At 43.2% G+C, this 27,865-nt stretch overlaps 4 protein-coding genes across 8 annotated transcripts; 3 read left to right on the top strand and 1 right to left on the bottom strand.

Annotated features, from left to right (window-relative positions):
* Positions 1 to 1,788: 1,788 nt before the first annotated feature.
* On the top strand, positions 1,789 to 9,241 carry LOC108250289 (tetraspanin-13). 3 transcript variants are annotated; one of them, XR_003038413.2, is made up of 7 exons: positions 1,789 to 2,007; positions 4,502 to 4,669; positions 4,741 to 4,821; positions 5,082 to 5,195; positions 5,274 to 5,387; positions 7,137 to 7,335; positions 8,935 to 9,241. XR_003038413.2 is itself a non-coding variant. In XM_017440096.3 (6 exons), exons 1-6 carry the CDS (start codon positions 1,945 to 1,947, stop codon positions 5,539 to 5,541), a joined length of 615 nt encoding a protein of 204 aa, XP_017295585.1. In that variant the 5' UTR covers positions 1,794 to 1,944; the 3' UTR covers positions 5,542 to 5,884. The 3 variants fall into 3 exon arrangements, 1 of the variants encoding a protein (XP_017295585.1); XR_003038415.2 differs by having other exon boundaries at positions 1,790 to 2,007; positions 7,156 to 7,335; XM_017440096.3 differs by lacking the exons at positions 7,137 to 7,335; positions 8,935 to 9,241 and adding an exon at positions 5,467 to 5,884 and having other exon boundaries at positions 1,794 to 2,007.
* bag6 (BCL2 associated athanogene 6) lies at positions 8,643 to 19,420 on the bottom strand. Of its 3 annotated transcripts, none has more exons than XM_017440111.3 (25): positions 19,290 to 19,420; positions 18,459 to 18,546; positions 18,242 to 18,359; positions 17,639 to 17,850; positions 17,108 to 17,179; positions 16,909 to 17,031; positions 16,635 to 16,831; positions 16,345 to 16,477; positions 14,827 to 15,027; positions 14,519 to 14,741; positions 14,270 to 14,320; positions 13,839 to 14,188; positions 13,611 to 13,683; positions 13,167 to 13,495; positions 12,686 to 12,950; positions 12,424 to 12,593; positions 12,276 to 12,329; positions 11,994 to 12,102; positions 11,766 to 11,890; positions 11,010 to 11,144; positions 10,857 to 10,907; positions 10,547 to 10,771; positions 10,314 to 10,421; positions 10,087 to 10,233; positions 8,643 to 9,393 (listed from the first exon to the last, which is right to left on the bottom strand). In XM_017440111.3, exons 2-25 carry the CDS (start codon positions 18,537 to 18,539, stop codon positions 9,298 to 9,300), a joined length of 3,648 nt encoding a protein of 1,215 aa, XP_017295600.1. In that variant the 5' UTR covers positions 18,540 to 18,546; positions 19,290 to 19,420; the 3' UTR covers positions 8,643 to 9,297. The 3 variants fall into 3 exon arrangements, with proteins under 3 accessions (XP_017295600.1, XP_017295601.1, XP_037836147.1); XM_017440112.3 differs by having other exon boundaries at positions 9,298 to 9,393; positions 13,167 to 13,492; XM_037980219.1 differs by having other exon boundaries at positions 9,298 to 9,393; positions 14,651 to 14,741.
* On the top strand, positions 19,409 to 20,780 carry glrx3 (glutaredoxin 3). The gene has a single exon (XM_017440090.3). It carries the CDS (start codon positions 19,462 to 19,464, stop codon positions 20,437 to 20,439), a length of 978 nt encoding a protein of 325 aa, XP_017295579.1. The 5' UTR covers positions 19,409 to 19,461; the 3' UTR covers positions 20,440 to 20,780.
* Positions 20,781 to 22,080: 1,300 nt separating this feature from the next.
* apom (apolipoprotein M) lies at positions 22,081 to 26,891 on the top strand. Its single transcript, XM_017440100.3, has 7 exons — positions 22,081 to 22,362; positions 22,611 to 22,750; positions 24,302 to 24,372; positions 25,923 to 26,057; positions 26,482 to 26,580; positions 26,659 to 26,686; positions 26,767 to 26,891. Exons 1-6 carry the CDS (start codon positions 22,249 to 22,251, stop codon positions 26,670 to 26,672), a joined length of 573 nt encoding a protein of 190 aa, XP_017295589.1. The 5' UTR covers positions 22,081 to 22,248; the 3' UTR covers positions 26,673 to 26,686; positions 26,767 to 26,891.
* Positions 26,892 to 27,865: the final 974 nt, after the last annotated feature.

The raw sequence follows: 27,865 nt of genomic DNA, 5'->3' as shown, positions 1-27,865 counted from the left end.
TAGTTTTAATGTTGTTTAACTTTGTTTATGTTCTTAAAAAATGTTTGTTTTTGATTTTAGCTGCTGCCTGTTTTACCTCAGAGGAGATTTTAAATTAAATTAAATTAAATTAAAAGGAAATCTCATTCAGCAGTTTTTTCATGTCATACGGTCATGTGGCCACCAGAGGGAGACAAACACTCAACTAAAGAGTTTATTTTAAATTTTTTATACTTGCTCTGTTGTTTTTATTGTTATTTTATAAGGATGTGTGCTTTTTTTAAAAAAAATTATTAATTCTTCACACTAATAACTTAATCTGCATCTGTTGAACATTTCTAACAGGAAGTTTATGGACAAAATAAACTTTATTTATTATTTATGATCTGAGATCAAAGTGCCTCACAAAACAGAACTTTAGAGTAAAAATAAAATTATAAACTAAATCATAATAAATAATTGTATTCATATATTTCATTTCTACTAATAAAACGTTTAATTGATTCAGTTTCTTGGTTCATATAATAGTTAAAATTATATATTTAAAAACACAATGAAACTGAAAAATCTTTGTTTTACCTAAAGATAGAAAAGAAAATCAAACTGCTGCTTTAATGGGATTAAAACTCAGTTTAATCAATACAAAACTGTAAAATAGAACAGATTACTGAGGTTTGATTCACGACCTGAATAAGAATTATGAACCGAAACAGAAAAACATAAAACTTTGTTTTAATTTACCAAAAACTAAAACTCTGAACCTTTTTTCTGTTATAAAAACTGAAATTCTAACAGGAACTTGGTTGAATTTAAGAAGCAGGACAAAAAACTCCAGAATATGGAGGAAATTTATGGAGGAGTGGTCCACTCCTGATGTTGGAGGTCCAGGATTGGTCCACTCCTGATGTTGGAGGTCCAGGATTGGTCCACTCCTGATGTTGGAGGTCCAGGATTGGTCCTCTCCTGATGTTAGAGGTCCAGGATTGGTCCTCTCCTGATGTTAGAGGTCCAGGTGTGTTCCACTCCTGATGTTAGAGGTCCAGGTGTGGTCCACTCCTGATGTTAGAGGTCCAGGTGTGGTCCACTCCTGATGTTAGAGGTCCAGGTGTGGTCCACTCCTGATGCAGGTGACCAGGAATCTGAAGGAGGAGATGATGTCCACTCTTACCTCTTTTATAAGGAGCAGGTGGTCCTTTCTGTTTTCACTGAATACGTTCTCTGGTCTTCTGGACCTTCAGGGTCAGGTTATTTTCTGAGCACCAGAGCCACAGTTTCTCCACCTCCGTACGCCTGCCTCGTCGACCAGGTGGACAGGTGAGCAGGTGAGCAGGTGGACAACTCAACAGATGGTTTTGATCCAAGTGCAGGCGGGAACAGGGACCTTAAGCTCCAGCTGTTTGGTAAAACCAAGTTCTTCAGAAGAAATCAAGTTTATTTGTTTATAAATTAAGTAAAATAAAATAAATCTGTTTAAAATCCCTGAAATAAAAAAACTGTTAAAATATATTATTGTTTAGTTTCTTTATTAATTTTAAGCTCTTAATTTCTTCTGTTTTTATCTGTTTTTGTTATGATTCGTGTGTTTTGTTCAAAGAATAAAATCAACACAAGATGACAGATGTTAAATTTCTGGTTTTATTTGCATCGGATTTTATTTTGAAAGGCTGTGAGGCGTTCACTGACCTGTTTGTTCCTGGGCTATAAAGAGTCCGTTTCTTTAGATAAATATTAACCTGAGAAAGGTCAGAGTTCACGTGACGCGGCTGCAGCGCAGTAATCACCTGCGTCACCACCGACAGGTGAGTCAGCCCAGCCGACCAATCAGAGCGCAGCGTCCGCTCCAGGAAACGGAGTCCGGGTTTCCAGCAGCAGACCCGAACAGAACCAGCAGGGAGCCGAACCGCTGCGGGATCCAGAGACGGTTTCAGGTTTCCAGAGGAGGAAAGTTCCGCAGCTTCAGCAGGGATGGTCTGCGGCGGATTCTTCTGCGCCAAAAACGCGCTTTCTGCGCTCAACATCCTTTATGTTGTGAGTTTCTGCTTTTCTCTGCGGGAAACAAACATCTGCTGGGGGTTTTAGGCTTGAAGAGGGTTTATTTTAAATCTAAAAGCTGCCAGCTGCAGACCGACAGGTGAACGGGTGAGCGGGTGAACAGGTGAGCGGGTGACCAGGTGAACGGGTGACCAGGTGAACGGGTGAACAGGTGGTAGGAATTCCGTCTGATTAGATCTGAGCTGCAGGTTCTGTTTTTTTCTCACATTCTTCTGAAAAACTTTAAACAAATGAATGATTTCCTTCTTCAACCTTCAGAAAAGTCCTGATCTGCTGAGAACTGAAGAATTAAAGAATAAAATTTAATAATTAGGATTTAAAATCCTAAAGTTAAAACTTAAAGTTCTGCAGTTTTTAGAGATAAAAACTTATCAAATGTACGGCAAGCCCTTTGTGTATTTATTCAGTATCCTTCAGCAGTTTTACCCACTAGTTACACAAACTCTGACTAGTGACACGTATGCCCAACTAGTTGGAGCAGAAGTCAGCTAGTACCCAAAAGTCCCAACTAGTTGACTTTTAAATGCACTGGTGAGCACTGGGATAAACTAGTTAACTACTGGTACACATCAAGAACATTTACATGTTAGCTAGTCAAGGCAAGGTATAACTACTAGTTGACTATTGTGATTAAAAAAAACTTTAAATAGTCAACTAGTAAACTCTAAAATATTCTTTAATCAACTAGTTGACATGGTTTTCTCCCTGCTACTCAACTAGTTGATGTTTTTGGGCACTAACTAGTTAAGAAGTGAATATTTTAGTTTACTAGTCAACTATTAAAATGTTTAGGTTGCACTAGTCAACTGCTGTACACTTTTAACTATCACTAGTCAACTAGTAGGCATAATTTGTATCCACTAGTTAACAAGTAAATGGTTTTGATAGTTACTAGTTGACTTGCGTTAGTTTAGTCAAGAGGTCAACTAGTGAAAGAGAAATTGTGGCACTTTTGCACAACTAGTTAAAGACGTCATACTAGTCAGCCGTTTTGTCACTGTAGTAGCTCAAAATTTCTAACTAGTTGAGTTTGTATCCACTGATGGATCACTAACCCAAACTAGCTGGTGACTTTGTTGTACAAGTTAACTAAAGGCAAAAAGCCAGTTACATCTTAACCAGTCGACACAGATTAATCACTGGTAAAACTGTAACTAGTTGACATGTTTTTGTCCTTATAAGTTAACGAGTGCTGTTTTAAGTGTTGATGAGTTAACTAGTATGCCCAAATTTAGTCACAATAGTCAACTGGTGAACATTTTTAATTTAATGTTTTTTTTATTTTCACATCGCACTAGATGACCAGTTAACATAATTTGTGTTAACTAGTTGTTTTAATGCTTACTAGTTAACTTGTACAGCACAGTTGTCAGCTAGTTTGGGCCAGAGGTCCACTAGTTTGTTTAAAAAACAACTAGTTGGGACTTTATGGTAAAATGGCCGACTGTATGACTAATGCTCCAACTAGTGTCACTAAAGGAGTTTGTTGAACTAGTCCTGAGTCGTCACTAACTAGTGGGTGAAAATGATATGGAATAAATGCATGAAGGGCTTGCCGTACAGCTGGGCTCCTTACAGGAGGAAGTGTTTGCACAGATCTTCACTGTTAGATAAACAAACTTCCTCAGAAAAATAAAATATTTGTTTCGGGCAGCAGAAACTTCATGAAGTCAAAAAATCAAAGATTAAATCTGGAATAAAAGTTAAAACTCAGGAAATGTTCGGTTCCAGGTTTTTCCTGAAGATTTTCATGTTTCCTCTTTCAAACGTTTCTCCTCCCTGATCAACGACAAGCAGCCGTTTCCTGAGGACGCCGTCCTTCAGCACTTCCTGTTTTTGTCCATCAGAATCCAGATCTTTGTGGTTTTTTCCATCAGTTGGGCTGAAACTGTTTTTATTTCCTTAAACTTGATGATTCATGTCTGTTTCATTGAAAGCAAAATTATTTTTAATGTTTTTATTTAGTGTTTTTTATCTTGAAATTAACTCCATGAAGAAATAAAGTTTTAACTTCAAATAAGTGTTTTTAGCCCAAAAGGATCAAGTAAATCCATCAGTCGTAGCAGAAACAAAGGAAGCAGCAGAGGAAGCTCACCGGCTCCTTTCAGAATAAAAGAAAACCTTCAGACCTCAAAGAAGTGAAGAGAAACTCTCAGGGTAAAAACAGAAGATTCCCCACCAGATCCAAAAACTTTTTCCAACTGAGCAAAAGTGGTCTTTTTATTCTTGAACTTTTCAAAATAAAAGAACCAGATTATCTGAGCAGAACGATCAGAAATGAAGCTGAAAAATCAACTTAATTTCCAAAACCTCTGCAGACAAACAGGTTTATTTTCCAACCAGCCGTCTGAGGCTCCCGGTTGTTCACCTGGACTCGGGTTCCTGCAGGTTTCAGACGCTGCGTCTCCATGGCAACCCGAGCTCTCTCTGTTCGCCGTTAATCCAGATGTTTGTGTTCGGACCCCCTCAGATGGTGAGCCTGCTGCTGATCGGCGTGGCGGCCTGGGGGAAGTGGTTCGGCCTGGTCTCCAGCTTCGGCGTGGTGGCGGGGGTCATCGGGGTGGGGGCCTTCCTGCTGCTGGTGGCCTTCGTGGGTCTGTGCGGCGCCATGAAGCACCAGCAGGTCCTGCTCTTCTTCGTATCCTTCGCTCGGAGCGCACAGCTGCAGGTTTTTGTCTCGGTGCCGTTAAAGTCCTGACCCTGACGCAGTACATGATCGTCCTCTTCATGGTGTTCGTGCTGCAGTTCTCCATCTCCTGCGCCTGCCTGGCTCTCAATAAAGACCAACAGGTGAGCCCAGGACTCCAGACCTCTGTTGGCGGCCATCTTGAATCAGTTTTATGACCTTCTGGAACAGCTTCTTAGTCGTCCCAGACGTGGAGAATAAAAACAAACTGGACTGAAAGCTCCTCGTCTTCAGCTCCAGATTTAAAGTCCACTTTGTTTTTGTTTTGGATTTCTTGGAATATTTTGCTAACAGACCTGTGAAGTATCTTGATAATAAAGGCTGCCTCCACAGACACGGACTCGTTTGTCGGTTTGTTTTTCAGAACCAGCTCCTGGAGGTCGGCTGGAACAAATCTGAGGCGACTCAGAAAGACGTGGAGAAAACTCTGGACTGCTGCGGCTATTCCTCTGTGAACTCCAGCGGTTCCTGTCCGGCGGTGAGTAAAGCGGGTCCAGGGTTCCTGCCTGCAGCTCAGACTGGACCTGAACTTCTTCTTCTTCTTCTCGTTGTTCAGGAGTGCTTCAGCGCCCCTCAGTCGTGCGTCAGCTGTTCCTCCATCCTGCAGACGTACGCCGGGGAGGTCCTGCGCTTCATCGGGGGCCTCGGCCTCTTCTTCAGCTTCACCGAGGTCAGTGTCTGAAACCGTCGCCCTCCGAGCGACGACGTGCATGCTGACGTGCATGCTGACGTGTTTCTGTTGATTTCAGATCCTTGGAGTTTGGCTCACGCACAAATACAGAAACCTGAAAGATCCTCGATCAAATCCTGGAGCCTTTCTGTAAAAAATAAACCCAAATATGTTTTTCTCTTTAGTTTCTGTTAGATTAAATGTAACTTAGTGATTTAAACTCTGCAGCACTAATAGTTTATTTTGGATAAAAGAGTTTAATCAGGATTAATCTCAAATACTGACAGGCTGATGAACTTTGTGGATTATTTGTTGAAGTTTCACTTTATTTAATTATGAACCCAACTTTTTTTCTTACTGGTATAAATGAAGAAGTTCTGTTGGTTAAAATAAATAAATGAGTCTTAGGATGAGAGCAGCGTTAAACATCTGTTGGTTTTTGTTTTTTTTAGATTGTAAATATGAAATATTAAATGCAAACCTGAATAAAAATGAAAGTTTGTCTGTTTTAGTTTTCTAACGTCGACGTTTCGCTTCTTCTGCTTCTGGTGGGTTTTTATTTCGTGTTTCAGTCTGACAAGACGTTTGAAGACGATTTGGCTCAAATTAATTAAAACCAGATTTAAAGGCCGGATCTCATCAGTCTGAGGCTGTTTATGACTCTGAACAAGTCAGAAACTAAACTGGGACTGACTGGAGACAAAAAGGAGAATCTGACATTCCAGATGTGACAGATTTGCAAAAACATTCAGACATAATTAAAACATTTTGAGATAAAACTGCAACAAAATAATTTATTTATAACGTGGCTTTATAAAAACCAACCTGCTGCGATTCTGTCCGCTTTCTCAGGTTTGTCTCCTGCATGTGTGGCTTTTTAAGCTTTATTTTATTTTAACGAGTCTCTAAAAGTGAAACTGATGAAGAAATGAAGAGGCTGAAGACAGAAAAACAGTTTTTAAAGGATGTGAACAGATTTATCATGAAATCTAAAACATTAAAAACACGAAATCTCACCGGCTGCAACCAGGACTTTTAATTTTAACTTTTTCTGTTATTTTGTAAAATGATTGCATGAAAATGCTGCAAACTTCAGACAAAAAAAGAATAAAATCAGAACAAAGAATCCAAAGAAATTACAATAAATTACTACAGGATGTAAATAAAAGACAATCTGTCTTAAGAGTGAGTTTTAAACGGGTTTGGAAAGTGTTGGAGCTTCTTCAGGAGGTTTTAAAGTTTATTTCTGTTCTTTAATTTACTGAGTTTATTCTTTCAGGTGAGCTGATGAGATTCTTTTTGGTTTTTGTTTTTGTTATAATTTACTTCACTTAGTGAGAAATATTATAAAGAAAACTGGAGTTTCTTCTCAGAAACTTGAGGTTAATTTGAACAAATCTTGAAGTCTCAAAGTTAAAATATAAAACTGTTAAAACGATCTGAGCTGAAGAATCCTTCGACACTAAAAGGTCAAACGTCTTTAACAGCCGGGACACAAAGTCCAGTTCTGTCCCGGCCCGGTGCTCCTGGTCGCCATGGAGACGGAGGATCTGCATCAAAGGCTGTTTGTTCTGTTGAACGGACCTTCAGGGTGTCCGGTTTCACCTGAGCCCGGTTCTGCAGGCGGTTCTGTGTTTCTACCTGAGGAAGGAGAAGATCAGCTGTTTGCTCGTCATCATCAAACACTCCTTCTGCAAACATCCAAGGATCTCTTGTTGTGTTTTGTGTTTGAAATCTTTCTCTCCTCAGACGTTTGATGTTTCCTCAGAGACTCGTGACTCGTTCACATTCCTGAGCCGATCCGGGACGTGAACCCGGACCTGAGGCCCCGAGGCGGTCCGACCGGTTCCCCCACACCTCGCCTGTCAGCCGTGAGCTTCTGTCATTATCAGGACCGTTTGACCTTTGACCTTTCAGTGTTCAGAGCGGACCACTGAAACACGTTCAGGTTAGTTTGACAGTTACAAATAAGTTATTTCCTTTTTCAGATTTTTGATATTTTTTTAAAACAAGAACTAAAAGATATGAACAAATTCTCTCAAGTTGACTTTAAATAAGTATATATTAAATATTATCTTTTTCAGCACCATTTAAACTTTAAATATTTGATTTAATTTACAAATAAAGTAAATTTAGCTTCTTGTATCAACTGTCTGCACTGATATAAAACAACTTTTATTAACTTTTGATTAATAATGTGAGAAAATAGAAGATTAGATGATAAAATAGGTAATCTGTCAGCTTCTGGAGACTTTTTAATTTAAACCTTTATATAAAGTATTTTGAGGAGTGAAGTTTGAGTTACAGTCAGGAAGTACAAAATCTTTATTTTTATTTTAAAACTCAAATTTAAAACGACCCAAATTGATCAAAGTGCTGCTAAAGCTGCCTTTTAAACCTTTTAAGGCTTCATACATGAGGAAATTGTTAGATATATATATATATATATATTTAACTGTATATGTTTATTAGATGATTTAATTATAAAATTATAAAATTAAATCCTCCGCCTGCAGTACTCGGATCCTCCACCAGAGGGTGGAAGAGCTGCTCAGGCTTTTAAGAAAAGTTTTTATTTAAATAAAAAAGGTAAAAAATTTATATAATAAATACTATACATTATTATATATATATTATACTGTTAAAGATTTTAGTATTTTCTACGACTTTTAGGAATCTTATGGTTTAAAACCGAGTTTGAAATATTAAATAAGACGTAAATATGAGTTAAAGTTTAATAGAAATATATAAAAACTAAATCATAAAGTGAAAAAGCTTCTATTTCAGGATATTTTAATTTTTAAAGATGACATTTTGTGAAATAAGTTATCTGGTTTTAGAAGAGCCTCAAAAAAATCAAAAACCATGTTTTTAACAAATATAAATTCTTTATATTAACTACATTTTTATTTTATGGTTCTTAGTCATTCGGAATCTGTAGTTTTTAAATTACTCATTTTTTGTTTTACTGTGGAGATTTATTTATTATCTGCTTTAAGACTTTTAGGGACGACCTCAGATAAAATACATTATTTTTAAAAAGTCAGAATCAAAAATGACCTGAAATAAAAACTTTTTATTCTAACATTTACTTTATTAAACTCATTTGTTCTGCATTTATATTTAATATTAAAGAATAAAGTCTTTAAAACTGAACTTTTATTTTTTAAAGATCCCGTTTTAACAGCAAGCTTTAAAATAAACTCAAAGAAAGTTCGTTTTTCTGCTCCAACAGTCCCAAAGAGAGAAAACGGGTTGATTTTCAGATCTTTATTCTGTTTAACTGTACATTCAGGAACCAAACAGCAACACATGAAAATCTTCAGAGCTGCAGAGAAAAACTAAAAGATGAAGATTTGGGCCCAAAGTGACAAAAAACAAACAAAAATCTGGAGTTAAAACCTTCATAATTGTGAATATTTTTGTAAAAGTTGAATCAATACAAAGCAATAAATAGTTATTATCTGAGCAGATGATGAATTTATCAGAGAATTAATTATTAAAACTTCCTGTTGGATTTAAATCTGTCTGGTTCTCGTTTCAACAGATTCAATAAACGGTTCCACGGTTCTCCTACAGGCTGATCCGCCGACAAAACTCCTGATTCACCTGAATTTACTGCCATCAGAACTAAATCCTGCAGGAAAGGAGTCCGGTTTGCCTCCCGTGACCTCAGCAGCTTCTCCGGGTCAAAGGGGCGAGAATTTTCAGCCAAAACAGAACCAGGAAGGTTCTTTTTAGAAACCTGGTAGAGATCCGAATCCTGCAGCTTCTGACAGTTTTAATCCCCCAACATTCAGTTCAGCTAAAATCCGGTTCTCTGTTGGCTGAAAAGCTGCTGAAGTCGCACCCGTCAGACTCAAATAAAAGATCCAAGTAAGAAAGATGGAGAAAACGGGTTTTAATGAGATTAGGAGTCTGAGGAGAACGCTCTGTGAGAGTTGGGGAACTGCTGAGGGTTGAAGTCCTGGTCTTCCCTCACTCGTTTCTTCACGTCTGCTTTAACCTGAGAGCAGAAGAAGAACAGATTCAGATCATTCATGTCCTGCTGCAGATGGAGCCGTGCTGCCACCTGCTGGCAGAAACGGGTTCCTGCAGCGCATCCTGTGACTCTGAAGGTGTTCCCAGCAGAACCGTTTGTTTGGGCAGGTGTGGACGGTCAAGAGAACCCAGAGATTAAAGCAAAACAAATATCTTTTGACTCAAAATTGTCTACTGTTGTCTTTTTACCCAGAGTGAGTTCTCGTCTTAATCTTTCCCTTTTTAACTACGAATTAAATCATTTTCTGTAGCTCTTTTTTTCTTGCTGTTGTTTCATTTCTTTTCTCTGTAAAGCACTTTTGGTCAACTGTTACGCTGTTTATAAGTGCTTTAGAAATAAAAGTGGTATGGTTTTCACTTAATCCAAATTAGCAGCACTGTCTGCACCCAGACCTGCCGGTTCTGTTCTGGTGTCACTTTAATCTCTGTACCAGAAGACTGGATGGCTTTAACAGGACCGCAACAAGAAACTCATTTTCATCCTGGTGACAGAACTTTAATCCCTGCGAACCACAGAGAGGAAGAAGCCAGCTCCGTGAGAAAACTTTTAGGTTTGAACCTTAAAAGTAAAACCAGGAACTGCATGAATTTGTTTTTGTTGTTTCAGGCGGTTCGGTCCACTTTCCACAGCGTGGACAGCCGTTGTCTGAGGAAATACCTGCTCCGAGTACGCCTCCTTCACCTCCTCAGCGTCCAGCTCGCTCTGCAGCTCCTCCGAGGAGGTGATGGGTTTGACTCCTGCCGTCCTGGCCGCCTGGCTCACCGCGTCAGAGAGGGAGAGGAGGCTGCCGCTGCCGTGTCCTGTCTGAAGACGCACAGACTGAAGAGGAGGAAACTCCGAGTGTTTCATGCTTCGTACCAACAAGAACCGCCTGATCTGATTACCTTTCTGCGTTTAGCTGGCATGCCGTGTAAATAAGCGTCAGACAGCGGCGGCTGAGCCTTAATCTTCCTCTGCGTCATCATGTCGCACCTGATGATGGGAACCCACTCCTGCGTGGGACACAAACGGGAGACGACAGCTTACAGATCCTCCTGATTCAGTCACTAACTGGAGACTTTCACTACGATCTGTACGAGTATAAATCTAAAACAGGACATCTGTGGGGGGGTCATACAGGGGGGACGGCAGCAGCCCAGGTCTCTGACTCTCCTGCTGACTCCTCGCTGCCTCCCTCAGCTCCTGCTGCCGCCATGTCGCCACCTAACGGCGCAGCCCCGCCCGAGGCGCCCAGGTCTCCAGGTAACACCCTCGTCTCCCGTGACGACGCAGCGGTGTCCTGGGACACCGACATGGCTTCCTCCGCTGTGGTGGCTGCAGCAGGGGACAGGGTGTCCCCGATCTTTGGAGGAAGAGGAGGAGGACAGGGAGATGAAGGAGAGCCTGGAAGGATTCAACTCCTGGATGTGAACACGGACGATTCTTACCGTGGCGGCTCCTTCAGGCTCCTCGGTGCCGCTCGCAGCAGACTGATCTCTCTGTGAAAGAACAACATCTAATATTTATTAGCTGCTCAGGTAACAGGATCTGTAAGAGCCATCAGGTAACAGGAGGGACTTCAGCAGCTGTGCTCCCGTCACCTGCGTGTGGACGATGTAGTTCTGGATCTGCTCCTGAGACACGGGGATGTGCTCCAGGATGACCTGCAGCCTCATCGTCATCATGCTGGTCATCCAGTTCACCAGACTGGGGCTGATGTCGCTCGACATCCTCCGCTGGAACACAAACGATTCGGGGTTTAAACTGGCAGCTGCTGCTTCCTTCGTTAACACATTTAATCCAACCTTAAACTTTCTGACTCCAACCATAGTTCTACTTTGGACAGTTTCTCACTTTGAGAAGTTTTACAGAAATTCGGCAACATTTTCTCTGCAGCCTCACTGAATTCAGAGTGTTTGTGACCAGCGAGCCGCTTGGCTGAGTCTGAACATCACAGTGCACGGCTCGTCTTTTTCGTGCACGCCTCGTCTTTGCTGTGCACATTATGTTGCACCTCAGCAGCCGCTCCCACCTTTATGATCTAATCTGCAGGAGAACTCTTTAAAAATGAAAACCTGCAGATTTAGACCCGTTTATTAAATAATTATTTATCCTCAGCGTGGTTTTTAGATACCAAATACAGCTGAAGAGCTCTAAAATTTATAGAAACTACATTTAAAAGGGTTTAAGAGGCCCGCAACTACTGACTATTTTGACAAATTATCTGTTGCACAAATGTTTTGAATGTGAATCAGGTAAGATATTTGTTCAGAAACTCTGTGGGAAACAATGAATGTGTCTAATAAAAAAGGAGAAACTATAACCAACTCTTTGTTGTATATTACAGGTGTACTCACTATTCTGTGGTTGATGACGGCCGTCAGAGCTCTCTGGTCTCCTCGCAGACAGAACAGGTTGAGGGCGAGACACTCGAACAAAGCCTGGTTACACATCTGCAGCAGCCTGGGCCCAAAGCTCTCATCTGGATGGAAAACAAGCCAACATCTCACAGCAAACCTCTTCATCCCTCAGTCTGACTATAAATAACTAGAGTCTAACACAAACAGAGGCGAGCTGACGGTTACCTGTGCAGCGCAGGATGTGAGTGGCGATCTGCATCAGCTGCTGTCTGAAGAAAGACATGTTGGTTTGTGTGACGTCCACGCCGTCCAACACCGAGACTGAAGACTCTCTCTGCAGGAGGAGAGTTCAATTTAATGAGTTTCACAGGCAGATTATAAGCTCCTAATTTGACCCAGAATCTTAATTTCCTTCTTGTTTATCGTCGGTGTAAGATCGAAACCTGAAGACTAAGAGCCGTTTTCACCCAAACATCGAGAGTTGTAGGTTGAAGTTAAAAGACTCACGAAGCTCTCTGTGATGTACTCCTCCAGTTCGTTAACGAGGCTGTCAGCAGCAGCCTGAGGAAGAAACAAGACATCACAGCAGAGATGTAAAAAATCCACCAACCACTGAGTGTTTCTGTAAAAGAAAACATTTCTGAGTCCCACTGACAGCGATGTTCTGGTCAGTGGGCTCTCTGCCGTTCAGGTAGTTCTGGGTGAAGAACTGGGACAGCTGAGGCTGGATCCGGCCCAGGGGCTGGTGCTGCCCGTGCAGCAGCATCACCAGGTCCGACATGGTGAACGTCTGGCACACCAACATCAGCAGCTCTCCAAAAAACCCTGGGAACCCGAATTAAACACAAACTTTAACATAAATCAATCAGTCTCTTCTCTGCCCCTGGATGTGGCTGACAGGTGAGTCTGCGGCGCACCTGTGGGGTCCTCAGGACTGATGAAGATGTTGGTGGCCTGAGACAGCCTCTGCATGAACTGAGCGATGCTCTCCGTGTCGTTCTGAGCTTGGCCCAGAGAGCCCATCATGGTGCTGAGGACGCCGCGGACGATCCCCGTGAACAGCTCCGGGTTGAGGGACTCGGCTGCTGCGCCGGGCGGGTTGGCTGCAGGGGCGGGTCCAGCAGCGGGAGCTGGGGGGGCGCCGGAGGGAGGTGGGGGTGGGGAGAAGATGGGCTGGGAGGCCTGGACAGAAGACATTCAAAGAGAGGGTCTGGTAGGATGACTTTGATTTAATTTATTTAGAAGACGTGTTACAGATGAGGGGTGGAACGGCACACGTGTTCACACAGAAGCATCCAGGAACAGAGAAGGTGGCGCAGTCTCACCTGGGCTCTCCCACATCGTTTAAAGGCAGAGTAATCTTCACGTGTTTGATGGAAATAAGGTCATAAAACTGACCTGCTGCATGAACTCAGTCACTCCCTGGATGAAGTTTGGGACACCGGACGTGGTGACGGTGATGGAGGGGGCCCCTGCGGGGCCACCACCGGCTCCTCCAGCCACCCCGAGGAGAGAACTGAGGAGCTGGCGAAGATCTGGAGCCAGGTCCTGGGGCAGGGGCTCGCTGCCGCTCGTCTCCGTTTGGTTCTGGGTAGAAGTGGTGTTTGCAGGAGGAGGAGGAGTTGGACCCGAGGCAGAAAAGGAAAAGGAGGTGGAGGAGGAGGAGGTCTGCGAGGAGGAGGAGGAAGATGTGGAAGTGGACGTAGAGGATGTGACCGTTTGACCTGCTGTAGAAACAAATAAAACATTTCATCATCGATGAAACATCCTGATTTGTGAACTGAAAACAAAAAGTGACTCGGGCTGAGCTCAAATCTAAATTTAAAACAAGGAAACTCTGACCCATTTGTCCCGGCAGCAGAAGTTGTCCAACCAGTCCACTGATCATCTGGTTGAGAGCAGCAGGGTTAAAAGCCTGAAAAACATCTTTAAATCAGTTCCTACAGGAGGAGTCTGCAGCTTTTCTGCTCTTTATCCCATCAAATAAAAAACACTTAAAACAAATAAAGCTAAGAACTCATGAAGTGTTATTTAAACAACCCGGCTCCGGTTAGTGACCATCAGACCCACCTGGCCCGGCTGCTGGCCCGGCATGGCGGCCCTCACGTTGATGGCGGTTCCCCGGGTCCCGAAGGCTGGCGGGGGCATGCTGGCGCCAAACGGGGGCCGGGTGAACACAACCCTGGCCTGGGGCTGCTGGGGCCCGGCGTGGGAGGGTGGAGGGGGCGCAGTAGGAGTGGTGGTGGGGGTGTTGGGGCCTGTGGTGGTAGCTGAGGAGGTGGGGGTGGAGCTGGGAGGGGTGGGCTGGGGGGGGACCGGTTGGCCGGAGGCGGCAGCGGTGGCGGTGCTGGTGGCGACGGCGGCTGCGTACTGGCTGATCTGCTGCATTACGTTTCGCATGAAGTCAGGGGGGAGGGCACCTGGAGGAGGGGGGGAGATAATTTAGGAAAATCGGGTTTAAATGAACAGTTATTAAATCAGATTTCTCTGCTTCTTTTCACCTGGTTGTCCAGGCATCTGCTGACCACCTGCTGTAGAGTTCGTACCTGGACCTGCACACAAAAACACACAAATATAACCAAATACACTCCGAGCACAGCTGTGTGTGTGTGTGTGTGTGTGTGCAGTTTATCTGTGAGGAAAACATTATTTCCTGTCAGCAAACAGCAGAAAACAGAGTAACTCCTCTGAAGTCCAGCAACAACAAACACAAAGAGCGGCGATGCAGAGGCGGGCGGGGGACAACACACCGTCCGTGTTCATCTGCATCATGACTACCGGGACAGCCTGGTGGCTGATCCTGATGACCCGGGGGCCAGCCTGTCCCTGTCCAGCCTGCTGATTGGACGGGGAAGTCTGTGAGGGGGAGGTCTGTCCCTGACCTGCCTGCTCCGGCTGGCTGGTCGGCTGGGTGGGCGGAGCTTGTCCCTCAGTGCTGTTGGAGGCAACAGTCACTGTGGCGCCCAGGTTCATCTGCAGGTGAAGACGGAGGCGTGGTCAGAATAACCGTACGAGGAGGAAAGCATCAAACGCCTGGAATGACCCGGGCATCACGTACTTGGACTGGGATGTGATGGTGCACGGCTCCGGGGAGAGTGACGGGGCTGGCGTAGTGAGAAAACGGCCGCACCACGTGAAGGTGGCGAGGGACCGGACTCAGGAGGTTCAGCCGCAGGTCACTCAGCGCTACGAGGGCGTTGCCAAGGAGACGGAGACACTCGCAGATCTGGAATAGAGTTCGGTGGTCGTCCTCCCTCTCCTGTGCAGGAAAACCACAACATTTAAAAAACATTTTTAAACTTTATAAAATGTTTGGCTTCAGCAGCTTTAATTTATTCTACACAACGTTTTGGTCCTAAAGTTGTTTTTTTAAACTGACGCCTCCCGAGGCTGAGGCTCCTGATGACCTGCTGGATAAAACAAAATATAAACACAAATTTTCACTGAATTAGTTTCTTATGACCCGTTTGTGTCTGTCTGTAAACTGCAAATAAATTCTGTCGTTTGAACATCAGGCAGATCAGTTTCTCTCAGTTTGATCAGTTTATTCTCACAGGTTACCAAACCCTCCTGAAGTCGTTCCTCTCCCTTTCTGACCCTCAGAAACTAAACTGATGTGAGTCTGAGACACGTTCCAGACGCCTGCGGTGATTTTAATTTTTTTCCTGCTGCGTTCAAAATTCCTGCAAGTCACACAAAGAGAAACCTCCCAAAAGTCTGGAGACAAATTTCTTTGTTAATGCTGTTTGGTATTTGTTGCCAACAGTCTCAGCCCAGATATTAGCTTTAGGCTACTTCAGGTTAAAAAGGAAAACATTCAAAAACAAAAAGGCTTCAATAACATTTTTACAAAAGGTTTATGTTATTTTGTTTGCTAGAAAATCTGCCAATTTTAGAACAAATTTGAAAAATAATAAACATAATTATTTTCCCTTTAAAACATTTTGAATACAACTGATTAAATAGATGTATAGTTTATAATCACTGATATATTGTAATGATTTATGATCTGTCAGAGAAGGCTGTCAAAGAGCCAAAAAAGTCCAACAAATAAAGTCATTGAGTGATAAAAACTCTCAGTGTAGAGCTAATCTGCTCCCTCAGATACGTTTTCTGTATCTGTTTTTGTAATTTATGCCTGGCTTGTAGTTAATAATAGTAATAATAAAAAACAAGGATTGGTTGATTAAAACCTGAAGACAATAAGCCGTGAGGTGTGTGAATACACTCCTTCTGTCTGCAGAAAAACTAGAAAACAAAACTACTTGGAAGTAAAGCCCAAGTGTAACTGATGGAGGGAATTTAACTTCAGGGATTCACTGTTTGATTGGTGACCTGTAAACACAATAAACTATGGTAAAAAATAAAAATAAGACAAACAACCAAGTCATCCGGAGCATCTAAACAGCAGTAAGCCAAGCTTTTATTAATCTAAACAAGTAAATAACCTAAAAGACTATGACTTTGTAATAATGACTTTAGGTCCTACATGAAAAACTCTCACTGACATCTGTCCTGATTTTAAAACTATAACATTTATTTCAGACACATTTCTGATGATTATTAGGAGTCCTACTGTGTTGTTGTTGTATTCAGCTGTGGTGGCCGTCTCCAGAATGGTGTGAGCTCTCTGAATGAACGGCTGCAGTCTCTCCTCGACTCGCCGCAGCTCAGACAACATCTCTGCCAGCTCAGCCGGACTGGGATGGCTGCAGGAGGAAGGGAATAAAAAAGGCAGACAATCAACAGACAGAAAATACACCCACAGCAGTTCAAATGAGGCAGTTTGAGGTTATTAATCAACTGATCTCTAATCTATAAAGAAGACGTTTGAGGCTCTGCAGGACTGAATGGAGTTTGTCTCACTTGGGTCCTGGTTGTGGAGTCGGTCCCTCAGACTGAGCAGAAGAAGAAGGCGGAGGCGGGGGAGTGGTTGGAGGTGGGGAGGTGTCCATGGGCTGGGCTGATGGAGACGGAGTGGAGGTGGTGGATGAAGATGAGGGAGGAGGAGGAGCAGCAGCAGAGGCCGTCTCCGTCTGAGTGGCCGATTCACTCGTCCGACCCTGAAAACAGAAACAATCAGCAGCGATGAGGAGAGGATGTCTCTGCAGCCTGGATCACCGGAAGGCTGAACTCTGACCTCCATCCTGTTGATGACATCGTTAACATCTCGAAGGAGGTTCTCAGCCAACACCAGCCTCAGTCTGGGCTCGCTCTGAACCGGCTGGTCCATGTCAATGTGCACATTCACAGACCCGTTGCTCTGAAACAACAGCAGCAACAGTGAAAACACAGCCACAATGCCAGGTTGGGTAAAACTCACAGGGTTTGGCTCGTACCCCGGTGCTGGTCGTCACTCTGGCATTCCTGGTGTTGTCTCCCATTCCTGACACCATCTGCTGGACCGTCATCTGAATCAGAACAACATCACAGATTAAACAGACATCTGAGAACAAACAAACTGAATGAGCCAACATGTCAAAGACTAAAAACCAGAGGATGATTTATCCGGCTCTACATAAACCATTAATGTTTCTTGTTTTATAATGGAGATAAGTCGTAAAGTTGTGGATTTCTCTTTGAGAAAACTGCCTGAAAAATGAGATCCGCTGAGACGAAAACATCCATAAATAACATCTGCCACATGTTAAGTAAATCTGCTAAAAGGTCCTAGAAACACAAACAACTTGTACTAATGTTGTGACATTTTACAGACTTTTGATCTTCAAAATGAAAATCTAAAGTAAATGTGTGAGTATTTAATGGATGACTGAAAGAAGAGTAGATTGTAGGTTGTTTTTGGACGCAATTGGTGGAATGCCCCTTTAATGCTCCGGCTAACTCTCAGTAAATCGCAGACACAGATGTACCTGTATCTGCTGGGGGTCCATGATGTTTACAGGGAGGTTGAATGTTCCGAGCATCACGTAGCTGTTAGCGTTGCGATCATGCGGTGCTTGTGACGTTCCCGGGGATGACGAGGACGGCCCGCTGTCCGTCGAGGTGCCTCCTGACCCCGAGCTGGGCTGGGAAGGTGGAGGCGGGGCCCTCTCCACAAGGTGGATCACCTTTCCACCCACATCTGCAAAAAGAAACACACAGGTGAGAACGGAGGCAAAGTATTACACCAGAGAAACTGAACGCATCAAAACGTTGCCATTTTTATTCAAATGTACAAGTTATCACTGATTAAAACCAGAAACCAGCTGCTGAATTTACTGCTGGTTTATTGATTAATTACCTTCTTATAGCAGCTTTACAACACAATAAAGTTGATATTTCTTTAACAGGAGTATTCAACCATAGCAGCAAAACAAAGTTCAGCAAAATACTTTCATTTAAAGAAAACAGCAAACCTAAATCAGCTGTCACCAACCACTTAAGTTATTTTTATCTAATGCCAAACACATGACAAGTTCTTTATTGAAACTTTAAGTAATATAATGAGAATAAACTCAGGTACGCTGACTTACTGTAGTCTGCCAGTGTTCTTTCATCCTGCAGCACTCGACCTTGATAGATGAGCCTTTGTTTATCCACGGGGATGCCCACTGAGGGGGCAATGTGCTCTTTGAACTCTTTCACTGTCAGCTACAAAAATCACACAACAGAGATGAGTTACAGCAAGAAAGACTGGCAGAAAACGTGACGTTTACCTCCCAAAATGTGAAGCAGGAAGTTTGGATTCACCTGGGAACCAACAGTGTAGGTTCTGCTCTGAGAGTCTAGTGTTTTCACTGTCACTTCTATGTCAGAAGCTTGTTCTTCCATGGTGTTCCTGCATTCACAAAAACAAAATGAACACTTTCAATTTAATCAGATCCCCTCAGAGAGGAGGAGGCTGGATGAACCCTCTGAACTCTCAGCTTTAAATAGCTGCTGGTATCAAAAGATAACAAATAGCTAACATTTTTATTACAGTAATAATCTATTTTTTTAAAGGATTTTAGTCTTGTTGTTTGGTTTGACTGTAAAGCATTTGTGCTGACTTTAGTTGTTTTTAAACAGGGTATGTAAATAAATCTGACAAATGAAGCAGTGTGTGCCAACTTACAGAAGTCAGGAGGCTAATCAATCAAAAAATATCAATAATTTTACGTAAAACAGCTCAGTTCTGTAAACTGAATACTGTTCGTGTTTTAACTAAATTAACCGTGCAGCAAATTTAATTAAGACAGAACAGTTAATTAGTTAATTATTTAAGTAACCAGCTGTTTACTAACACATGGGTTGACGACGCCGCTTCATCAACTTTAGGGGTTTTAACATTACCCTCCTTGTACTTTTAACAGTTTTCTATCCCTCACAGAACAAACATAATTAACCTCATATTTATCAGTGGGTAGTTATAAGAAATTAGACTTAATAAAACTGGAAATCCAGCTGAGTTTGAAAAGCTAACTATTCGGACGGCTAAGCTAACGCTAAAGAAGCTAATGCTAAAACATGCTAAGCGTAAGACAGAAAACAGGAAGTTTGTTTATTAAAAATAATAAGAAGGTTGTGTTCTTAAACGCTTACCTCTCAAATCACACTATCTGTTCAACTTGTCCAGATCACACAGCTGGTTCTGATCATCCGACACTTCGCCACTTCCCGGTAGGTTTAGCTCCGGTACTTGCTAGAAGCTACCAGGCTACACGGAAGTGACGTCACGGCGGCAGCGGAAGCGCATCTGCAACGAGAAGAAAAGATGGCGAATTTCGTGGAGGCGACGAGCCAACAGCAGTTTGAAGAGTTCCTCTCCAGAGCCGGGAAGAACCTGACCGTGGTGCACTTCCAGGCGGAATGGGCTCCTCAGTGCGGGCAGATGAACGACGTGATGGCCGAGCTGGCCAAAGAGCGCGCGCGCACCACGTTCGTCCGGCTGGAAGCGGAGTCCGTCCCGGAGGTGTCGGAGAAGTATGAGATCTCCTCGGTGCCAACTTTCCTCTTCTTCAAGGCAGGGGAGAAGGTGGACCGCCTGGACGGGGCGCACGCTGCGGAGCTGACCAAGAAGGTCCAGCGCCTGGCGGTGTCCGGGAGTCCGGAGCACGGGGGGGCCGCCGGGGGGGCCGACCTGAACCAGCGGCTGAAGAAGCTGATCAACGCGGGGCCCTGCATGCTGTTCATGAAGGGCTCCCCGCAGGAGCCCCGCTGCGGCTTCAGCAGGCAGATCGTGGCGCTGCTGAAGGAGCACAACATCCAGTTCAGCAGCTTCGACATCCTGTCAGACGAGGAGGTCCGACAGGGGCTGAAGACCTTCTCCAAGTGGCCCACCTACCCCCAGCTGTACGTGAACGGGGAGCTGGTGGGCGGCCTGGACATCGTGAAGGAGCTGGCTGCCTCCGGGGAGCTGGAGAACACCTGCCCCAAGGCCGTGACCCTGGAGCACCGCCTGAAGACCATCATCAACCAGAGTCCGGTCATGCTCTTCATGAAGGGCAACAAGGAGGCCGCCAGGTGTGGCTACAGCAGGCAGACCCTGGAGATCCTGAACGAGACCGGGCTGGACTATGACACCTTTGACATCCTGCAGGATGAAGAGGTGCGTCAGGGGCTCAAGACTTACTCCAACTGGCCCACGTACCCCCAGCTGTACGTGAAAGGGGAGATGATCGGGGGCTTGGACATAATCAAGGAGCTGAAGGAGAGCGGGGAGCTGGTGTCCGTGCTGAAGGGGGAGTCCTAGGTGGATTCATGGAGCTGCTGGGCAACACCTGGGCTTACCTGACAGAGGGAGGGGAACAATAAACACAATCTGTTAAAACAGCTGCACAAATAACAACTTTTAGTTTTCATGTCTTGGCAGAAATGTTTATCAGGAGAACGGAGCCATCTCTGTGACGACATTTAGCTTTTCTTGTCTGATTCTGGAGAAAAAGTCTGGAAAATTCTAGCAATAGTTCACATTTTCTGCAGTTTGGATCCTTCTTTTACATTTTTCCCACTGGGTTTGTTCAGTAAGCTGCCATCCTGTGTACTCATGAGATTAGTTTGTCAAAAACATAATGATTAAACAATTAAAACTCAGACGTTTCTTTCTGTTGTATGTGAACTATGAAGCATTTAACCCAGAGGAAGGTAAAATAACTTGTTTTGCTGTAAAATTTCACAAACAACTTTGTTTTTTAACTTTAAATCCAGTAAAATCCTCACGTCTTTGGATAAACTGAATGTTAGCAGCAGGTAGAAATAATAAAACACATTTACCTTCGATTTTAAACAGATAAAACATGTTTATTATTTCACTCGAGGCCACAGCGTGACCCGGATCATAATCTGGATCAGCGCCAGAATTTAATCTGCTTTTTTTTTTGTTTCAACCCCAACGTTTCATCCATTTCCCCTGTGACCTTTGACCCCATGAGGCTTGAAATCAACAGCAATCACCCTCGACCCATGAGGCAGAGCTAGAGGACGGGCTGATCTGTGACCTTTGACCGGATCAGCACCAGAATATAATCCCTTGTTTCGTGTTTGACATTTCCTGACATTCGGTTCATAACTTAATGAGTAACCTCGAGCTCAGACGCTACTAAAAACAGAACTTCCTCGACCCGAGTCGCCTTCATCCGTCAGCTTGTTTGTCTCCATCTTGTGGAGAGAAAGTCAGAGTTAAACAACCTGCTTTTTATTTCCCGATGGTACACCAGGCCTGAAATTCAATATATTCATTTCATTTTTAATCAGTAGAAACATGTATGGGTTATTAGGTTTATTTAAAATTTGCATGTTTAGATATTTAAATCAGGTATTATCCAGTAAAAAGTGAATTCATCATCGCTGAACAAACACGTGTTGACATTTTCCTCAGGGAGGTTCGTACAGAAGGGGTTTTTATTTATCGCCCCATAAATCAGAAAAAACTCAACGACCTGTCATCTAATTTAAAAACCAAAACTTACATAAAACACTACGAACGATATTTAAAAACTGCATCGAACTGGAAAGTTTGATGAGTGTAAGTTCTCTAAAAAAAATAAATCCAAAATGTGAGTTTGGGTTTTTTTTCCTGTTTCTGTAGTTTGGATCCTGAAGTCCTGATGATGAAAACATCGGAGTTAATGATTCCCAGCAGACGAGCTGGTTGTTGACAGAGTGTGACACTAAAAGCCAAATCCTAATAATCTCCTGACTTTAAAGTGCCTCTGATTGGAAGTTAAATTCATCAAATGAAGCAGGGAGTTTGTCTAATTAACAACTGATGACTTGAAGAGGTTTTAACAAACCCGACCTCCGACCTGAAGGCGGTTCAGTGTTTTCACCTGAACTTTCAGAACCTCCACCCACACAAACACTCATTTTATCAGAAATCAAACCTCCGATTTGACACAGAAACCTGTAAAAACTCTAAATCAGTCTTTTCTTTACTGATCAGCAGCCTCAGTCCAGGAGTTAATAATTGACCTCCACCCACACTTTATTAAACAACGGGAACGTTTCTGAGTCAGACAGGATCTCTGGGATTTCTCACGGTTTATTAACTGAAGCTGCAGTCATGCTGGCCGAAGCCTGGTCCTATTTCCTGTATTTTTATACGTTTTTACATCAGCTGATGGTTCCCTGCAGTAACCCTGAGCAGCTGCTTGTGAACTCTGACAACTGGCAGCAGGTGAGAACCATTATTTTAAAAAGGAGACGAGAATAATCAGGATGATTGGTGATGATTGGTTTGTCACACTTCGGTTAAATGTATTTAAATGTGACGCTCGCTGATATTTTTCCACCTCCTCTGTTATTTCCGTAAGTGGTCTTTGCTGCAAGGTGTGGGCTTCTATCTTGTATTGATTTCCGTTCTTATATAAATGTGGCGACCCCACGCTGTCACACGTCCGCCTCTTTCTTTGTGTCCTTTTTTAGTATCTGGGAAGATGGCACTTCCAGGCAGCTGTCAGCCGCAGAGACGCTGACATCCACAAGTTCAAAGCGTTGGACAGCGTTGTCTTCACCATCGAGGACGCAGCCAACGACACTCTGGTCCTGACTGGACACATGCGCATGTGAGGAGGCAGATCCACACGATTACCCACAATCCTCCAAGAAATCAATAAATGCAACATGAACACTGAGGCTAAAATGAGCTAAACACAAGCTAAAAGCAGCCAAACATAAGCTAAAAGCAGCAGAACAGCAGCTAAAAGGAAAACGGAGGAGAGGAACAACAGTAGCTAAAATTACCTAGAGTTTAGCAAAAAGCCAAACTTATCAAAATAATATAGTTAAAAACTAAACGTATCATAAGAAAACAAAAATAAAGCAAATATTCTAGATTTTAAAGAGAGCCGTGTTAGTGAAGGAACTTTATTTCTATGAGAAAATTATTTGTGAATAAAGTTAAATATTTTGAAAAGTATAAAAGTTACAGAAACCAAAAGTCCCAGCAGTCATCAGCTGAACGAGCCGAAGGTTTAAAATGTTTAAAATATGTAGAAACAGGTTGAGTCCAAAACCCAAACTGAAGAAACTGTAAACAGGAAAAGAAAATTATTTTACTTCTGTTTTCACAATAAACCCACAGAAGTCATTCAGTGAAACTACTGAAGCTCTCTGATGTCTTCTCTCAGCTGTTTCCTCTTCAGGGGGTCGTCCTCCTCCATCTAACTCTGTCCTCTGTGTCCTCTGTCCTCCATGTCCTCTTTGTCTCTAACATCCTTCTGTCCCTCCTCTGGACATGTCCAAACCGTCTCAGTCTTTATCTCCCAGTCCTTCAACCTGTGCTGGACCTCTGATGTCCTCATTCCTAATCCTGTCCGTCCTCGTCCCTCCTGAGGAGAACCTCAACGTCTTCAGCTCTGACACTTCATGTTCTGTCTCCAAACCAGACAACATGGCTGCTCTCACCACTGTCTGGAAACCTTTCCTTTGACCTTTGACCTTTGCTCACTCCTGATGCTTTTGTCCGTCCTGCCTGGACTCTCTTCTTCACCTCTTCACCTCAGTCCCCGTCCTCCTGGACAGATGAAGTCCTGCTCCTCTGTGACCTCTGACCTTGTAGCCTCTCTGTTCCACCTGCCTCCCTCTGATTCACACACAGGTACTCTGTCTTCATCCCTCCACCTCTCCAGACTCTCCTCCACCTGTTCTCTGTTGTCTCCACACATCCTGCTGTCCTCACACATGTCCTGCTGTCTCCATACATTTCCTGCTGTTCACATACATATCCTGCTGTCCTCACACATGCCCTGCTGTCTTCACACATGTCCTGTCTCAGTCTAACCTCCTCCTCGTCCCCTCCAGATGTCCTCATCCAACACCACAGCTCGTCCCTCAGCATCCAGTCGGATTCTCTCTGATTTAATGGAACAAACCATCAGGATGTTTTTTAAAGTTTGAGGCAATGAGATAAAAATCTAACTTAGAGCTTTAAAATCTGTGGTGCTGAGCAGAAACATAAAGGAGAAAAACAACCCTCAGATCATAAACAGATAAAAGAAAAGAGGAAGTAAGAATTAAAAACCAAAAGTTGTATGATTCAAAAATGAAAGTTCGATTTTGGTTTTGGTTTTATTTATAGGGCAGCTTCATTTAAATTTTCAACTTTTTTTTTTTAGGGGAGACAACTGCCTGAAGCAGATCTGGACGTATCACATCCAGCCAGGGAGTGAGGACCTTCTGCTGGAGGGTAATCCCAAAATATGGACAAACGTCTCCAGCTGCACATTTAGTCTCCTGGGGCTGCAGTTTTAGTCCTTTACTTGACTTTGTAACGTTTTATCTACTTTATTTGTGTTCTTGGTTCCAAACAAAAACCCGTCCTGCAGATATCAGTAAAACTTTTATTTCTTTACGGTGTAAAAAAAATCTATTTTTCTTTAGAGGGAGCAAGAATTAAATTACAGACAGATGATGGCAGCGACAGAAAGAGACAGACAGACTGTCCTCTACTGTACCTGTCAGACGGAGACAGACAGGAGGACAACAGGTACCGTGAGGACAGACTGTCCTCTACTGTACCTGTCAGAGACAGACAGACAGGAGGACGACAGGTACTGTGAGGACAGACTGTCTGTCTCATCCTTGTCCTACTTGTCCTCAGCCTTAGAGTCGTGTCTGAAGAGGACAATGAATCAGACTCGAGGCGTTTCTGAATCTATATTTTATGTTTAAATTCTGACCGTCTGCTTCAGCAGAACGTAGCTGAATGAAGCAGGAGTTCGTCTAAAAGTCTGAAAACGATGATTCACTTCATCCTCCGCTCGTTTTTTTTGATCTGCCTCAGGAAACCCAAACCGAACAGTTTGTTTGTTCAGTCGCCTCAGAAAATAAACTGACTCCGACGGTGGAAGCAACAACTTCCTGCAGCTTCCGTCCGTTTCATGAATGGGGCAGATGTGTGAGGGATGAGGGTAAACCCTGAGGAGGAAACAGACCAGATGCTTTCAGTTCCCCCACACTGCTGCTCCGGCATCTTAGCTTAGCTTTCACACTCCGAGAAGAAGCTTCGATTTCAGGATTACAGCAGAAAAATATTTACCTCCCATCAAGGCAGCCAATCATGGGATGCTGAAGTAGGGTTAGGGTTAGCTGAGTAGCTGAGAGTCATCCCATCACACACTCTGAGAACTAACACATCAAGCAGGACATTGTTTAAAACTTGGCGGGCGATATGCATTCCTTCGAGGAAAATTAGGAAATGCAAAATGTAATTTCTGCAGTTTTACGTTACATGTTTATTTTACAGGTAAAGCACCATTATCTTGCTCACAGACGATAAGCTGCTGAGGTTTTCAAACTGCTTCAGAAGCAAAAAGTTGTGATTAGATAACAATTTACAGATCAGTAGATTGATTGTTAAACTTGGTAAACAGAGGATTATCTTCTCAAACAACCCAGATGCTCTAATATGTGGAGGATTTCTGCCGTTTACTCTGTTTTAAACCCAGAAACAGGCGGTTTGTGTCGCAGTAACGTTAACCTGACAAAACGAGTCGGTTCCACGGGGGAACGTCAATGCTGGTTCCATCTTCTGTCCACGAGTGTTTGATTAAACAGTTTCTCAATCAGTCTCTCATGATTGTATTTGAAGGTGTCTGCCATCCCATAAACAAACCAACTGTTTTAACTGTTTATGTGTTGAATTCCCTTCAATGCTGGACTCAGATTCTGCACAAACGTTCAGGTAGATCCACCTGCAGGCTCCTCGTCTGTGTCTCATCTGTGGGTTTATTCCAGGAAGGCCGCAGCGCAGAAACCTGCTCTGGAGCGGCACGTGGGCCGCCTGCTCCGACTGCATCATCTTCCAGGAAGTGGAGCCACCTCTGAGAGAGACCGACTCCGAGGACTCGCTCAACAGATACATGCTGTATGGTAAGACACAGGTTTTAATCCTGGACACAGTTACTGAACTCTCCTCACCTCACTCCAACCCCCGGACCTCACTGAAACACTTCCTCACTGACGTTTGCTAAAAAAGCTACTTTTAGAAGGGGTTTTTTTTTTGCATTTGGTGTTTCTCTTTTTATCTGACATTGTGCCATCTTCAAAATCTCTGCTTGTTTCTCGTTAATACAGAGAAACTGATTCTAGAAATGCTGTTTTACATGTTTAACTGACTGGAAGGCCCAACTTCACTGAACTACTTATAGAAACCTTTAAAACACTAAAAGAAATATCTGCGTGGCTCATTGAAGTCAGATAATCAGACAGGTCAGGTGTCGTGTTTCCATTTCAGCTGTTTTTGTACACATTGTTGTGAAAGTCAACCCTCATTAAAACCTGCTGCTCTTTAAAGCTCGACAGAAAGACGTCAACTCCAACGTCATGACGACGTTTTTTAAAAACTCGGCCTGCCGTAACCTGAAGGAGAGCGTCAGACTAGCTCAGGAAAAAGGTTTGTTGCTGAGAAGATTGACTAAAATGTTAAAATTTCTTTTTTTTTTTACTGAAATGTTTTTGTTTTGGTTTCCAGAGTTTTGTCACTAGTTCCAAACCCAGAGGTGAGTTTTTACAGATCCCAGCTCATGTTACTGTTTGTCCATCCTGAATGAAACGACAGTACTCCTTTCATTTTTTACAGGATGCTTTTGGAGCCATTTGGATCTTTTAAATGATAAAACGTTTACTCTACATCTTTCCTGTGCAGCAGCGAAACAAGTCAATAAAGTTTGCCTCAGGAAAACTGTTTTATGTGGCTTTTATAACAGATTTAGAGTAAAGATTGAAACATGTCTGTTTTGCTGCAGTGTAGAATAAAGGCAACCAAAAGTGAGTATAAATAAAACATTTCCACTTTTTTCTGCTGGAACTTTCGGTCCTGAGAAGCGGCGCTGCAGCAGCTGTTAAAGACAGAAAATCATATTTCTGGGGGATTACCTGCCTGCAAACCCCCACCAAAAACCCAGGGAATTCCAGTGAAATACCTGCTCCCATCAAACCCCTCTGTACAGTTTCTTTATATTTGTTTCATACTTCGTTTCTGATTTTTAGTTGATTTTCTGGGCACCTTAAGCAGGAAGCTGATTTCAGCCTCTTGGATCCAGAATCTGGGTCATTCGGTCTCGGTCCTCCTGTCATGGCCGCAGGTGAGGGTCGGATCACAAACACACCTGTAAATCCAGAGTTTTACCTCTCCGCTCAGCTCCTTCTTCATGACGACAGACCGGAGCAACAACCTCATTACTGCAGACCAGATCCCAAACTGCAAAAACTAAACTGAAGCAGAATTTAAAGTTAATCATCTTTTAACAAACTAAACTTGATCCATATTAATATAAAACCATTTCTGACATTAAACAGCCTACAGGTAACATGAGATGTATTCATATTTCTGCATAATAACTTCTGTTGTGTGTTCAGAACAGTGGAAGTTTGGTTCTCTGGTGTCCTAAAACCAGATCTGAGTGAGTCTTCGGCCATATTTGACTTTCAAATTGAGTTTATTGGGAAATTTAGCAGAACTAGCTGCAGGTTCATCAAACGCTTTCTTCTCACAGGTAGGATGCAGAGGACGGGGGACAGCACCGCACAGCCAACACGTCTTGTTTTTCATGTTGCATGTGTGGGTTTCTGTTTGTCCAAGTGTGTGTCTGTGTGTGTGAAAGTGAAAAAAACAGGAAAAAGCTTTTCACGATCCAGAAGAAGACGTTCTGGCAGCGTGGGGACGTCCCACGGACCCT

The sequence above is a fragment of the Kryptolebias marmoratus genome, linkage group LG16 (assembly GCF_001649575.2).
Source record: "Kryptolebias marmoratus isolate JLee-2015 linkage group LG16, ASM164957v2, whole genome shotgun sequence".
Lineage (NCBI taxonomy): Eukaryota > Metazoa > Chordata > Actinopteri > Cyprinodontiformes > Rivulidae > Kryptolebias > Kryptolebias marmoratus.
The sequence above is the reverse complement of the archived record's forward strand: the minus strand, read 5'-3'. Positions and strand labels throughout refer to the sequence as shown.

Bases quoted from the DNA above. Each gene is read 5' to 3' on its own strand.
- LOC108250289 (XM_017440096.3), top strand. From the start codon at position 1,945: ATGGTCTGCGGCGGATTCTTCTGCGCCAAAAACGCGCTTTCTGCGCTC. The intron at 2,008-4,501 runs GTGAGTTTCTGC...GGACCCCCTCAG, and splicing joins CGCTCAACATCCTTTATGTT to ATGGTGAGCCTGCTGCTGAT. The intron at 5,196-5,273 runs GTGAGTAAAGCG...CTCGTTGTTCAG, and splicing joins CCAGCGGTTCCTGTCCGGCG to GAGTGCTTCAGCGCCCCTCA.
- bag6 (XM_017440111.3), bottom strand. From the start codon at position 18,539: ATGGAAGAACAAGCTTCTGACATAGAAGTGACAGTGAAAACACTAGAC. The intron at 15,028-16,344 runs GTAGGACTCCTA...TTTCCTGCACAG, and splicing joins CTGAATACAACAACAACACA to GAGAGGGAGGACGACCACCG. The intron at 13,684-13,838 runs GTGGGTCTGATG...GATGTTTTTCAG, and splicing joins CGGGCCAGCAGCCGGGCCAG to GCTTTTAACCCTGCTGCTCT.
- glrx3 (XM_017440090.3), top strand. From the start codon at position 19,462: ATGGCGAATTTCGTGGAGGCGACGAGCCAACAGCAGTTTGAAGAGTTC.
- apom (XM_017440100.3), top strand. From the start codon at position 22,249: ATGCTGGCCGAAGCCTGGTCCTATTTCCTGTATTTTTATACGTTTTTA. The intron at 24,373-25,922 runs GTAATCCCAAAA...GGTTTATTCCAG, and splicing joins TGAGGACCTTCTGCTGGAGG to GAAGGCCGCAGCGCAGAAAC. The intron at 26,058-26,481 runs GTAAGACACAGG...TGCTCTTTAAAG, and splicing joins CAACAGATACATGCTGTATG to CTCGACAGAAAGACGTCAAC.